We start from the raw sequence: 12,082 nt of genomic DNA, 5'->3' as shown, positions 1-12,082 counted from the left end.
AGGGATTAAAGAAGAAGTTTTGACAACCTGATACACAGATTTTTGATGAACTATGCCATGGATCCCCAGTTTCCCTAGAAATTTAAAAATTACGCTAGCCCAACACTTTTGTAAATCTATGGACATTGACAGCTTTTGCTCGCACCTTATGGGCAAAAGCACAAAGAAGACTGCATTCAACAGACACCAAACAAGACCTCAATCGACGAATTTACATTTACCTGACATAGAATACCACCGCATTTACCGTAATTATGTCTTTTCTTCATTTCTACAACCCTCAGGTAATGACACACATAGTCGATAGGGAATACAGGCACAGATATCAGCAATCACATATCTCCCCCATTCATGTATCATCAACTAAAATGTGCTCCCCCATTTTGTTACAACCAAAGCCGAAAAGTGCTCGGTAAAGTTTGACAGCCCATCCACAGACCCGTACCACGGGATAAGAAGGAATTCAAATGTATACTTCGCAATACCTCGAAGCTTGATTTAAAACACGTACGGCACGATGATACATGACCCCCAAGCACGGATTCATACACACATGCTTCTGCTATCTCACTAGGTCATACCCTTTTCCTACCTTCTCCTCTCCTCCCCTACCCAACCATGTAAATGTATTAACCCCTGACATATATTTTTCTCTTTTTGAAATGTTTTAGAAGGTGGCAGTTATTGTTGACTGCCAAAGGGTGGACTGTCAAAGTCAGAAAAATATCTCTATGCACACTACCATATTTGCACCTCACACAGGTCCATGCTGCGCATGCGTACGCTCTCCCGTACGTGCGCATACTCACAGTCGCGGGCACCCGCAGGCGCACGGTATGCGTATTTACGGTAGAGTTTATGTGATCGTAGCGTGCGACTCAATCATTACATATTTTCACTATATAATGTATTTTGTAGATCATGGTCCCTTTGATAGATTCTGAAAGTTTAGTTAACATAGCATGTTCCTGAACAGAGAGATCCCTCTTTGTATTGTACGAAGGGTCTAACAGGGGTCATACAGTGGTGTTTGGTACCCATCGGAAGAGTATTTAAATAGCAATATTCCGGTGTTGGTTTGGAGCGGATTAATCGCTCGTGCGAATAGTTATGGACATAAGAAGTTTATGTCCATTTACTATTATTTGTTCTTATTTAGTCATGCGGCGGGAAACCCAGTATCCCACCCACCTGAACAGTTGGAAGCAGTCACAGCCCACCTGTATGAATCAACCTATGACCTTTTGTTATAATGCGAAGCCGAATTCCTGTGTCCAATGAACAATGAGATTGTAGGGACCATTGAATTGTATTGTGTGTGGGGCATAAATAGGCAGGCCGACCATATCCAGTTCACTCTCTTCAACGGTTCTCATTGCTGATAATCGGGAGCTGGATATCGAGGCGCATGCGATCGTTTCCCCTTGTGCGTAAGTGTTTCTCCGCAACTATATTGATCTTCTTGTTATTGTGGGCCAATTTCTCTCTCTCTCTCTCTCTCTCTCTCTTCTCCTCTTTCTCTCTTATTTTCCCTTAAATAGTAATTGTATTGTATTTCCTGTGTAGTTATCTGGTTAGGTAGTCTATGTTATATTGTAGTGTATGATTTGTATTTGTATTAATTCTTTTGCAAGTATATCATTCATAATATATATATTAGGCGTTGGACCCTGAGCACGGTATCTGTGTATTTCTTATAGTGTTAAGTATTCTCAGAGCGTCGGTGACGCTAGAACAGCTTTAAAGGTAATAAGGTTATACTGTGTTGCATTTACACTCTATCATTACACTAAGGTTTTACTGCACAATACACTGTTTATGGTTTAGATACAAAGGTTTAACATTGTGAGCGTCAGCGCCGCTGGTGATCTCCTCGTGGTCCCGAGCGTCCGCTACGCTATAGCGAATCATTAAGTTAGTCAGCAGCCAATAGCGTGCCTGCCCGTGATCTCTTGGCCGTGAGCGAACGTGACGCTTGAGCGTCTCGACTACGGCTAAGCGATTGTTACGCAACGTGCGTACCCTTACGGTACTTCATACGTAGATAGCGTACAGTGTTCTTAGACCTCATAAAGGGTATTATATAAGATAAATATTTAGCTTTATCAATGTCCTCCTCACACCCCTTCCACAGTCCCAAACACTAATATTTAGTTTATATAAAAATGTACAATATATTAGCCACCCGCAGTGCTCATCACAAGTTTGATCAGCAGGCGGGCTGTAAGTATTGGCGGCGGCATCGAACTGAGATGCGAATTAGCAGCGGGGGACGGGGCGGTTGATGGCAGCAATTTTGTAGGCCATTAGCGGTGGTGGTAGCGGGTAGGAGGGGCGTTAGCGGACATCAGGGACCGTGGCGGTAAGGTTTATAGCCGGACTTTGTGGATTATGGCTGCAGTGCCTCACCAGCCGATGATCTCACCGCACGCCACTGAATGGGGTCCTTATATACAGAGACCTTGGATGACTCACACCAACAGTACCTTCTGAGTCTTTTTGAATCAACCAACTGGTTCCTGTATAAAAGACTCTATTCTTCATAACAACCTTTATTGGATGCTTATATACTATTGATGTCTCTTGACATATTATTACACTGCTCTGTTCTGACTTACTATATACCCCTTCTCGGTTGGGGCTGTCGCACCTCTCTCCCCTCCCCTTCCTTTCCCTTTCGTGTCTTTCCCACTTTGTCTTCTTGTTGTCTCTGTTTTCTTGATATCATTTTAATGTTTTTATTTTGTACTTTCTGGTTCATTCTATTTAAAAAAAATTTGTGTGAGCTTTTGTCTCTTGAAGCGCATGACAATTTAGGATTGTTTCTTTTTACAGCAATTGAACTTTGTCTGATTAACCCTAGAGATTCCCTCTCATTCTGTATTTCTGTATGTACCAGAGGACATAAGGTGCCCATACACTAGATGATATTATGAACGATTTGTCCGTTTTCGATGGATCAGAATGACAAATCGTTCTTAATAGTGCAGATCATTCAGTGTCTGTGAACGATAACGATCACGATGCGCAGTCCCGCTGGACGTTGGTCGAAGCTTCTGATCTTCCCTGCTGCAGGGAAGATCTGAGGCTATTGTCAATGACAGCATGCTCCTGGATGTAGCCTAAGATATATCTTAAAGATATATCTTATGTGCATTGTACTAAATCGTATGCCCAAGACTGCCGGGGAGCTGCTGGGGGAGTTCAAGGGAAATCGTTAAAGATAAATAATCCCTAATGGTGCCCATACACTTATGAGATAATCGGTGCTATCGTTCGATTTCGACCACATCTGTGAGAGAAATCGAAGGATTGTATGCACATTTTAGTTCCTTGAGACACGATGCGCGGGCACGCCGGTCGAATATCGCATCTCAAGATATTATGTGCTGCACTTTATATTTGTCACATCGCAGTTCGATCGCATGTAGTTTTAAACCCACATGAGATATATCGCACTGCAATGTGCGATGGGCACCCGCCGGAAGCGGCCGGAGGCCGCTCCCACACGGTGCTGACGTGCCCATTGCGTGATGACCATACAATCTATCGCATGATTGCATGGTAATCACTTTGGCAGTTCAGGTGCGATGTTGCGTCGTGGGGCATCGCACAAGTGTATGGCCAGCATTACAGGTCGTCTAGGTTATGAGCACCTTTGGAGACTATGGGGGTGATTCAGACCTGATCGTAGATGCACAACTACGATCGGCTTCCCTGACATGTGGCGGGGGGAATGCCCAGCACAGGGCTAGTCTGCCCCCCATGTCAGGCCCTACCTCGCAGCACAAGTACAAAAGCATTGCACAGCGGCGATGCTTTTGTACTTGTAGAGTAGCTCCCTACCAGCACAGCTCCTGCGCGCTGGCAGGGAGCTACTCGTCACTGCCCGGGTCGCAGCGGCTGCATGTGACGTCACGCAGCGCCGCCCCCCCGAACGGTCCGGGCATGTTGCCCAGACCATGCCCCCTAAATGGCAGCCAAATGCCGCTGGCACGCCCCCTCTCGCCTCTGCCTGTCAATCAGGCAGAAACGATCTCAGGGCTAAGACAGCCGTCGGCTGTCTGGCATGCGCCAGCGCCGCAGTGCAAGAACGCACTGCAGTGATCAGGTCTGAATTAGCCTCCATGTTTGTTTTTTCTGATTTCTTTATTTTTCATTGTGTTACTCTTTACAAAACTCACTAAATATATATATAAAAAAAACAATGTAATCACTTGAATATTTATATTGCATTTGATGAAGTGTGCCTAAATGTATGTACTGTATAAAGTGTGCCTGGAAGTGTCTTAGTTTCAAACCAAAAACTGATCTTAAAACAGGTAACACTCACAGATCTAAGGTGCATACACACAGTGAGATCCTTGCCATGCTCGATTTTGACTATGCGTTTTCCCTTGAACTTCCCCAGAGCCCAGAAGCACAGATTTTGACTATCTGTACTTTTGATTTTGACTATGGGGGTCATTCCGAGTTGTTCGCTCGTTAAAAATCTTTGCATCGCAGCGATTTTCCGCTTAATGCGCATGCGCAATGTCCGCACTGCGACTGCGCCAAGTAAATTTGCTATGCAGTTAGGAATTTTACTCACGGCTTTTTCATCGTTCTGGCGATCGTAATGTGATTGACAGGAAATGGGTGTTACTGGGCGGAAACATGCCGTTTTATGGGCGTGTGGGAAAAAACGCTACCGTTTCCGGAAAAAACGCAGGAGTGGCCGGAGAAACGGGGGAGTGTCTGGGCGAACGCTGGGTGTGTTTGTGACGTCAAACAAGGAACGACAAGCACTGAAATGATCGCAGATGCCGAGTAAGTCTGAAGCTACTCAGAAACTGCTACGAGGTGTGTAATCGCAATATTGCGAATACATCGTTCGCAATTTTAAGATGCTAAGATTCACTCCCAGTAAGCGGCGGCTTAGCATGAGCAAATCTGCTAAAATCCGCTTGCGAGCGAACAACTCGGAATGACCCCCTATGTACGATTTTGACTAAGTGCCAATTTTGACTATACTTTGTACTAGATAGTACACTATTAAGATAGTCAAGATTGACTTGCCTGTACAGTCTATCTAGCCTTGCGATACAGACCCCACAGGAGTGCGCATCAGGATTGAATTGGGATCGCAAGGTGCCTAACACCTTGCGATTTGCACTAACTTTCCTTGCGATTTCGACTATATAGTCAAAATCGATAAGAGAAATCTCACTGTGTGTACACACCTTTATGTGTCTTGTCTCCCAGGTTCTTCCTTTCTACACTCACTCTCCCTCTCTGTTTCCGACTGTCAACCTCAATCTGTGTACTATAGGCTGCCTATCATGACTATTAGCAGACTTAAAATTGTGGGTCAGTCACCTTTTTTCCAGTCTGTGCAGACCTCACAGCTGAGAAGTAATCTGGGCTCTCAACTAGAGAGATGAACAGCCAGATCTCATTTTGAATCACAAAATTTTGACGTTTCAAAAAAATTAATATAAATGGCACATCACAATTTGGTGTTTCGTAGGGATGGTTGTTTCCAAGCCCTGGCAATCTGGTATTTAGTCACACAAGAGATATGAAGGATCAATTTATTGACATGTTTAGGTAGTTGGCTGACTGGGGCACACAGAAGCAGCAAGGCCGAGGCAAGGGAGGAACTCACAGACGGTACAGAGGCTATGAGTGATTGAACCATTGCAAAGAATGATGAAATATGTGAGCAAGTCCACCATATGTGAATAAAGGATCCTACATGGCTACATTGACACCAACACAGCTGAGATGCATTACGAAACATTTGCTGCAAGTGTTCTGTAGCCAGGTACTGATATGTGTACACCTTAGAAACATAGAAAAATAGAATTTGATGGCAGATAAGAACCACTTGGCCCATCTACTCTGCCATTTTTTTAACCATATTTTTATCTCAAAACTTATTTGATCTTTATTTCTTTGTAAGGATATCCTTATGTCTATCCCATGTTTAAATTGCTCTACTGTCTTAGCCTCTACCACCTCTGATGGGAGGCTATTCCACTTGTCCACTACCCTTTCTGTAAAGTAATTTTTCCTCAAATTTCCCCTGAACCCCTCCAGTCTCAGTGCATGTCCTTGTGTCCTATTGCTTCTCTTCATTTGGAGAATGTTTCCCTCCTGGACTTTGTTAAAACCCTTCATATATTTGAAAGTTTCTATCATGTCCCCCCTTTCCCTCCTCTACTCCAAACTATACATATTGAGATTTTTTACTCTTTCTGGGTATGTTTTGTGATGTAGGCCATGCACCATTTTAGATGCCCTTCTTTGTACAGTGTCTAATGTATTAATATCCTTTTGAAGATATGGTCTCCAGATTTGAACACAGTATTGTAGATAAGGCCGTACCAATGACCTATATAATGGCATTATTACTTCTTTCTTTATGCTGCTGATTCCTCTCCCAGTGCAGCCAAGCATCTGACTAGCCTTCCTCATTGCTTTGTTACATTGCTTACGTGTCTTTAAGTTACCTGAAATAGTGAACTCCTAGATCCCTTTCCTCCTCGGTAGTTTCCAGTATAGTGCCATTAATACTATATTTAGCCTTTGGATTTTTGAGACCCAAGTGCATGATTTTGCATTTTTTGGCATTAAACTGTAATTGCCACACTCCTGACCATTCCTCTAGTCTACCTAGATCCTCAGTCATTTGTTTTCCCCACCTGGTGTGTCTACCCTGTTGCATACCTTTGTGTCATCTGCAAAAAGGCATACTTTCCCTTTAATGCCATTTGCAATGTCACCAATAAAGATATTAAAAAGCACTGGTCCAAGTACAGATCCCTGGGGTACTCCACGGGTAACATTTCCCTCCTTTGAATGCACTCCATTTACCACAACTCTCTGTTTTCTATCCTGCAACCAAGATCTTATCCATTCAATAATCCTAGTATCCAATCCCAAGCTTCTAAGTTTATTTAGCAGTCTGCAATGTGGAACAGTGTCAAAAGCCTTACTAAAGTCTAGAGAAGCTATATCCATGGCTCCACCTTTATCCATCACTTTAGTCACACAGTCATAAAGTCAATAAGATTTTTTTGACATGATCTCCCCCCAGTGAATCCATGCTGTTTGGGATCTTGTAAATTGCTGGATTTGAGATAATCTACAACTCTTTCTTATAAGAGTGTTTCCATCAATTTCCTTACTACTGATGTAAGACTCACTGGTCTGTAGTTGTTTGCCTCTTCCTTGCTTCCACTTCTGTGCAGTGGGACTACGTTCGCTCTTTTCCAGTCCTCTGGAATTACTCCTGTAGCTAGTGACTGGTTGAATAATTCTGTCAATAGTGCTACCAGACCTCTTTAAGTTCTTTTAGTATCCTTGGATATATCCCATCTGGCCCCATAGATTTGTCCACTTTCAGCTTTGAGAGTTCTGTTAGGACCTTCTCCTCTGTAAATGTACTTGTTTCATTTTCCTGAATATCCCTGCAACTTAACTGTGGCCCCTTCCCCTCTCTCTCAGTAGTGAATACTGAGCAAAATTAATTAAGATGATCTGCTATTACATTGTCTCCCTCAACAAGACTCCCAGTCTCTGCATTTAGTTTTATAATTCCGCCTTTTGTTTTTCTCCTTTCACTTATATACCTAAAAAAAGTTTTACCTCCTTTACGCACTGACTGGGTAATTTTCTCCTCAGCTTGTGCTTTGCACATCTGATTACCTTCTTAGTCTTCTTCTAACAAGATATATCTCTTTGTCTTCATTATTTTGTGTCTGCTTATATTTCCTAAAAGCCATCTTTTTTTCTTTCACAATATTTGCTACTTCTTTCGCAAACCACACTGGCTTCCTTTTCCTTGTGTTTTTCCTAACACTTTTGATACAAAGGTCTGTTGCCTTTAATATTGCATATTCCCACCTCTCCTGCACTGCTTCCAAGTTCCTCCACTCTGCCAAAGAATCGCTTACGCATTTTCCCATCCCTACAAAATCAGCCTTCCTAAAATCCAACACCTTTGTTTTTGTATGGGATGAGTCAGTCTCTGTCTTTATGCTAAACCATACTGCTTGATGATCACTGGATCCCAGGTTTTCACCCACTTTTACATCCGATATTCTGTCTCCATTTGTAAGTATTAAGTCTAATATTGCGTCTTTCCGAGTGGGCTCCCTCACCAGTTGGTGGAGAGATGCTCCCTGAAGGGAATTTAAAATGTCTCTACTACTAGTGGAACGGGCAACAGACACCTCCCAGTTTACATCAGGAAGATTAAAGTCTCCCATGATTATTACCTCTCCTTTTAATGCCATTTTAGTTATGTCCTGCAATAGGTTCTTCTCCAGTTTTTCTTCCTGTCCTGGTGGCCTGTATATCACGCCAATATGAATAATCGACTTCTCCCCTGTTTCTATGGTCACCTAAAGGGCCTCAGTTTTTTCTTCAATACTTCGTATTAAGGTAGTATTTATGCTTTTTTCTTACATACATTGCTACCCCTCCGACGATTTTTCCCATTCTGTCCTTCCTAAATAAAGTATATCCCGGTATAGCTATGTTCCAGTCATGACTTTTATTGCACCATGACTCTGTAATTGCCACAATATCTAGATCATCCCTTGTCATTATTGCAGTTAGTTCTGGGATTTTATTTCCTAAGCTCCTAGCTTTTAGAGTTTTGTTTGTGCTTTTCCTGTTCTTAGCTATGTTCTTCTCTCTGCCTATGATTATTTGGTTAAGATCCGAATTATCTTCTGTTGCTGTGGATATGCTTCCTATTCCCTTTGCCTGCAGAAACAATATCTCTGTTGGGGGAGCAGATTGCTTTATTCCTATTTGGTTCACTGCCCCCCTCTGTTAGTTTAAATAGTTCTTGATGAAACATCCAAACTGTTAAGTTAGTATTCTCGTTCCCCTTGAAGATGGGTGCAAGCCGTCACTTTTGTATAAACTCATATCTTGCCAGATGGTGTGACTATGGCATATAAATCCAAATCTCTCCTCATTGCACTTAGCCAAACATTGAAGTTTCTGATTGGATAAGTTCTGTCTTCCCTTCTGTGTACTGGCAATACTTCTGAAAAAGTTACAGTGCCTGCTTCAGAGCAGTCCCAAACTTCCTAAATTCATTTTTTATGGCCATGAGTTCAGCATTAGCCAGGTCATTTGTCCCTAAATGGACAATGACATCCTCCTCCCCATTTTTTCTTGCTGCCTTCACAGTTCTTAGCATGTGCTCTTTATCCCTTGGAGCTGTGGCTCCAGGTTAGCACCTTACTTGTTTCTCTACTTCATTTGCATTTCCCAGATGTATTCCTCTAATAATGGAATCTCCCAAGAGAAGTGCAGTCCTTTTTGGCGATGCAATTTTCCTGTTCCTTCTCCTGTTCTTATAGTTAGTAGATGTCCCCATATCCTCCTGTTCTGTAGTGCCTCTATTTGTTGTATCTTCCAGCCCTGCAAGAGTAGCATATGCGTTTTGCAGTGTCACAGCTTGCTGGAGGTGTCTGTATCCCTCTGGAAATCTCTGCCCTTGAGAGCTCACAGTAGTCCAGGCAGAATGTCTTCTGGTGGCTCTCTGAGGCAGTGGAGGCCTCATAGACATCCTACAAATCTCAGCATGCAGTTTAGCTATCTCCTCCTTCATGAGAGAAAATTGCTCACAGATTGGACAGCAGCTGAGTCTCCACAATGCCTCTTTCCAAACAGATGCTTTACATCCATTGCACTGCACTAGCCCAAACATTGTATCAGATGTTAATGGGATTGCAAATATTTGTGTTCCTGTTTGCGTATTATAAAACTCACATTTTTATGTATTCTAACTCACCTGCTGCTGTTTCAAACTCACAATTCACTTAAAAAAACCAAGCTCTCACTTTAGAATGCAAGCTCTCATAATGAGCAAGCTAAAATGAGTGTGGTCACTGTTTAAATAGTTTCTCAGACAGCTGTTAGATTCAGCCCCTCCTCCTCCTAATCTCTTCACACCTAGATTTAGCCACTCCTCCTGGTTTCTCTTCACACTCTTTAAGAAAAGCACAGCACAGATACAAACACAATCAACTTCACACTCAGTTTCTCCGACAATATTACAATCCCTATATGGACCTAATAGGAGTTCTCCTTAATGGAGACACTAATAGAACACTTTGATATGTTAGCTCTAACTGCCTCCCAGGTGTCCTCGTCCAGAGGTGATCCTAGATCCACTTCCCATGAGAGTTTGTGGGCGGCCAGGGTAGGTAGACTAGGGTTAAAATGGTGTAATACTATTCGGAAATAGTGTCTATGTCCATAGACTGATAAATACAGAGATGTTCTATTGGCGTGAGGTTGTGGAGCGAATGGGGTGGAAAATTTTGAATTTGAAGATACTGGTAGAAGAGTGTGGAAGAAGGTGCCTCTCCTGGATATCTACGATAGATTGTGAAGCAAATCTGCTAGAAATGTGCCGTAAACGAGTTATGCCAGCCTTGGTCCAAATAGAAGCCACATGGGACCAGATTTAATTTTGAGTGACCGAATTGAATGATGATACTGCTGCTTGGCTCTCAGGCGAGAGTCAGGATTGGTTCGTACAGCATGTAGCCACTTCTACATATTAATACAGTACTGCTATTATAATTTCCATAGTTGAAGTCCTCACACTTGTAGTAACCTGGCTATTACTTAGGACTCCAACGTGCCTTGGCCTTCCAAGAACAGTCGCTCTTTCCCACCCAAACTGTTTATCACAATACTTAGTTTCTAACCATTTCAGAATTTATGCTGAAGCTGAAATTTCAAGAGGAAATAGTTTCCTATAACTGGTTTGCCTTTCTGAAGACTAGACAGAAGCATGGGTGTATATTAAAGCTTGACCAGACTACTTTTTTTGTATGTATTTTACTTATTTGTTTTTTAATACTGTATCTGAAATGTAATTAGTTGATGATAAGTAAAGTAATGAAATATGAAATTCTGATTTATAGAACATATTGGAATTGTATTCACAGAGCATAATATACTTTACAGCAAGATCCCCAAAGCTACTGGACTGGCTGAAAGATAAAGCAATACAGAAAGCTCTACAACCATACACAAAGTGGAATCATGTTGAAAATGATCTGGCAATGTTTAACATAAATTTTGACGAAGATTACATTCCATGCTTGCAAGGTATTACAAGAGCCAGCTTCTGCAGTGTTTATCTGGACTGGATTCAATTCTGTATTAAAAAAGAAGCAAAGGTATTTGCTTTATGTCATTTATTATAAAGTGATATAAAATGAAAAGTATTCTTTACGTGCTGCTTGTGTGTTTAAAATCAAAATCAGGGGAAAAATTATGTTGCTGTAATATTGTATGTAGATTCATATCATTATATTTTTTTTTAATTAAAATCAGTACATGTATGCAGAAATCTTGCAACATCTGAGATGAGCTGGGTAAGAGAGACACTTTTACTTCCACAGATGACTAATTGTCCTAAATGTCTTACTTTGCCATCACTATAGAGTCTATTTCCTGTTTCTCGTTCTGGTCTCATCATGTATACTTGCAGATTTCTAACCAAAACACACTCCGCACAATACAATTTCAAGGTTATCTCTGATTTCTATTACTGAGCAGAATAAAATACAGATGTGTCTTCATACACTTTTGCCGCAGTAGAGTGAAACAGCTCTTCCCATCGAGACAGGTCCCATGAGCCTTGGCTTGCACCAAGTATCTTTTTCACTCAAATGTGTGTCTTAGTTGCACAAATTGATTTATCTGATGTGACAAAATTGCTTAATAAGACTGTACTGATTAAATTGATATGTGACACTTGTACATCTGTGTGCAAAATCTGTGTACAAAGGGCCTAATTCAGACCTGATCACTCGCTAGGTGTATTTTCACTTTGCAAGTGTGCGAACGCATGTGTAGCAGAGATGTACAAACAGATCTTGTGAAGTCTCTGAGTAGCCCAGTACTTACTCAGCCGGTGTGATCACTTCAGCCTGACCGGGACCAGAATTGACGTCAGGAACCCTCCCTGCAAACGCTTGGACACGCCTGCGTTTTTCCAACCACTCCCAGAAAACGGTCAGTTACCACCCACAAATGTCTTCTTCCTGTCAATCTC

The 12,082-nt window shown here is 42.0% G+C and overlaps 1 protein-coding gene across 1 annotated transcript in view; it reads left to right on the top strand.

Moving 5' to 3' along the window:
- PCNX2 (pecanex 2) overlaps positions 1 to 12,082 on the top strand; it is an 809,726-nt gene that overhangs the window by 632,545 nt on the left and 165,099 nt on the right. The window contains exon 27 of the mRNA XM_063917734.1: positions 10,968 to 11,201. Within this exon, the coding sequence (XP_063773804.1) occupies positions 10,968 to 11,201 (234 nt within the window). The remainder of the gene's footprint in view (positions 1 to 10,967; positions 11,202 to 12,082) is intronic.

Source organism: Pseudophryne corroboree, chromosome 4 (genome assembly GCF_028390025.1).
Source record: "Pseudophryne corroboree isolate aPseCor3 chromosome 4, aPseCor3.hap2, whole genome shotgun sequence".
Lineage (NCBI taxonomy): Eukaryota > Metazoa > Chordata > Amphibia > Anura > Myobatrachidae > Pseudophryne > Pseudophryne corroboree.
Note: the sequence above shows the minus strand (reverse complement) of the source record. Positions and strands in the feature narration are given on the sequence as shown.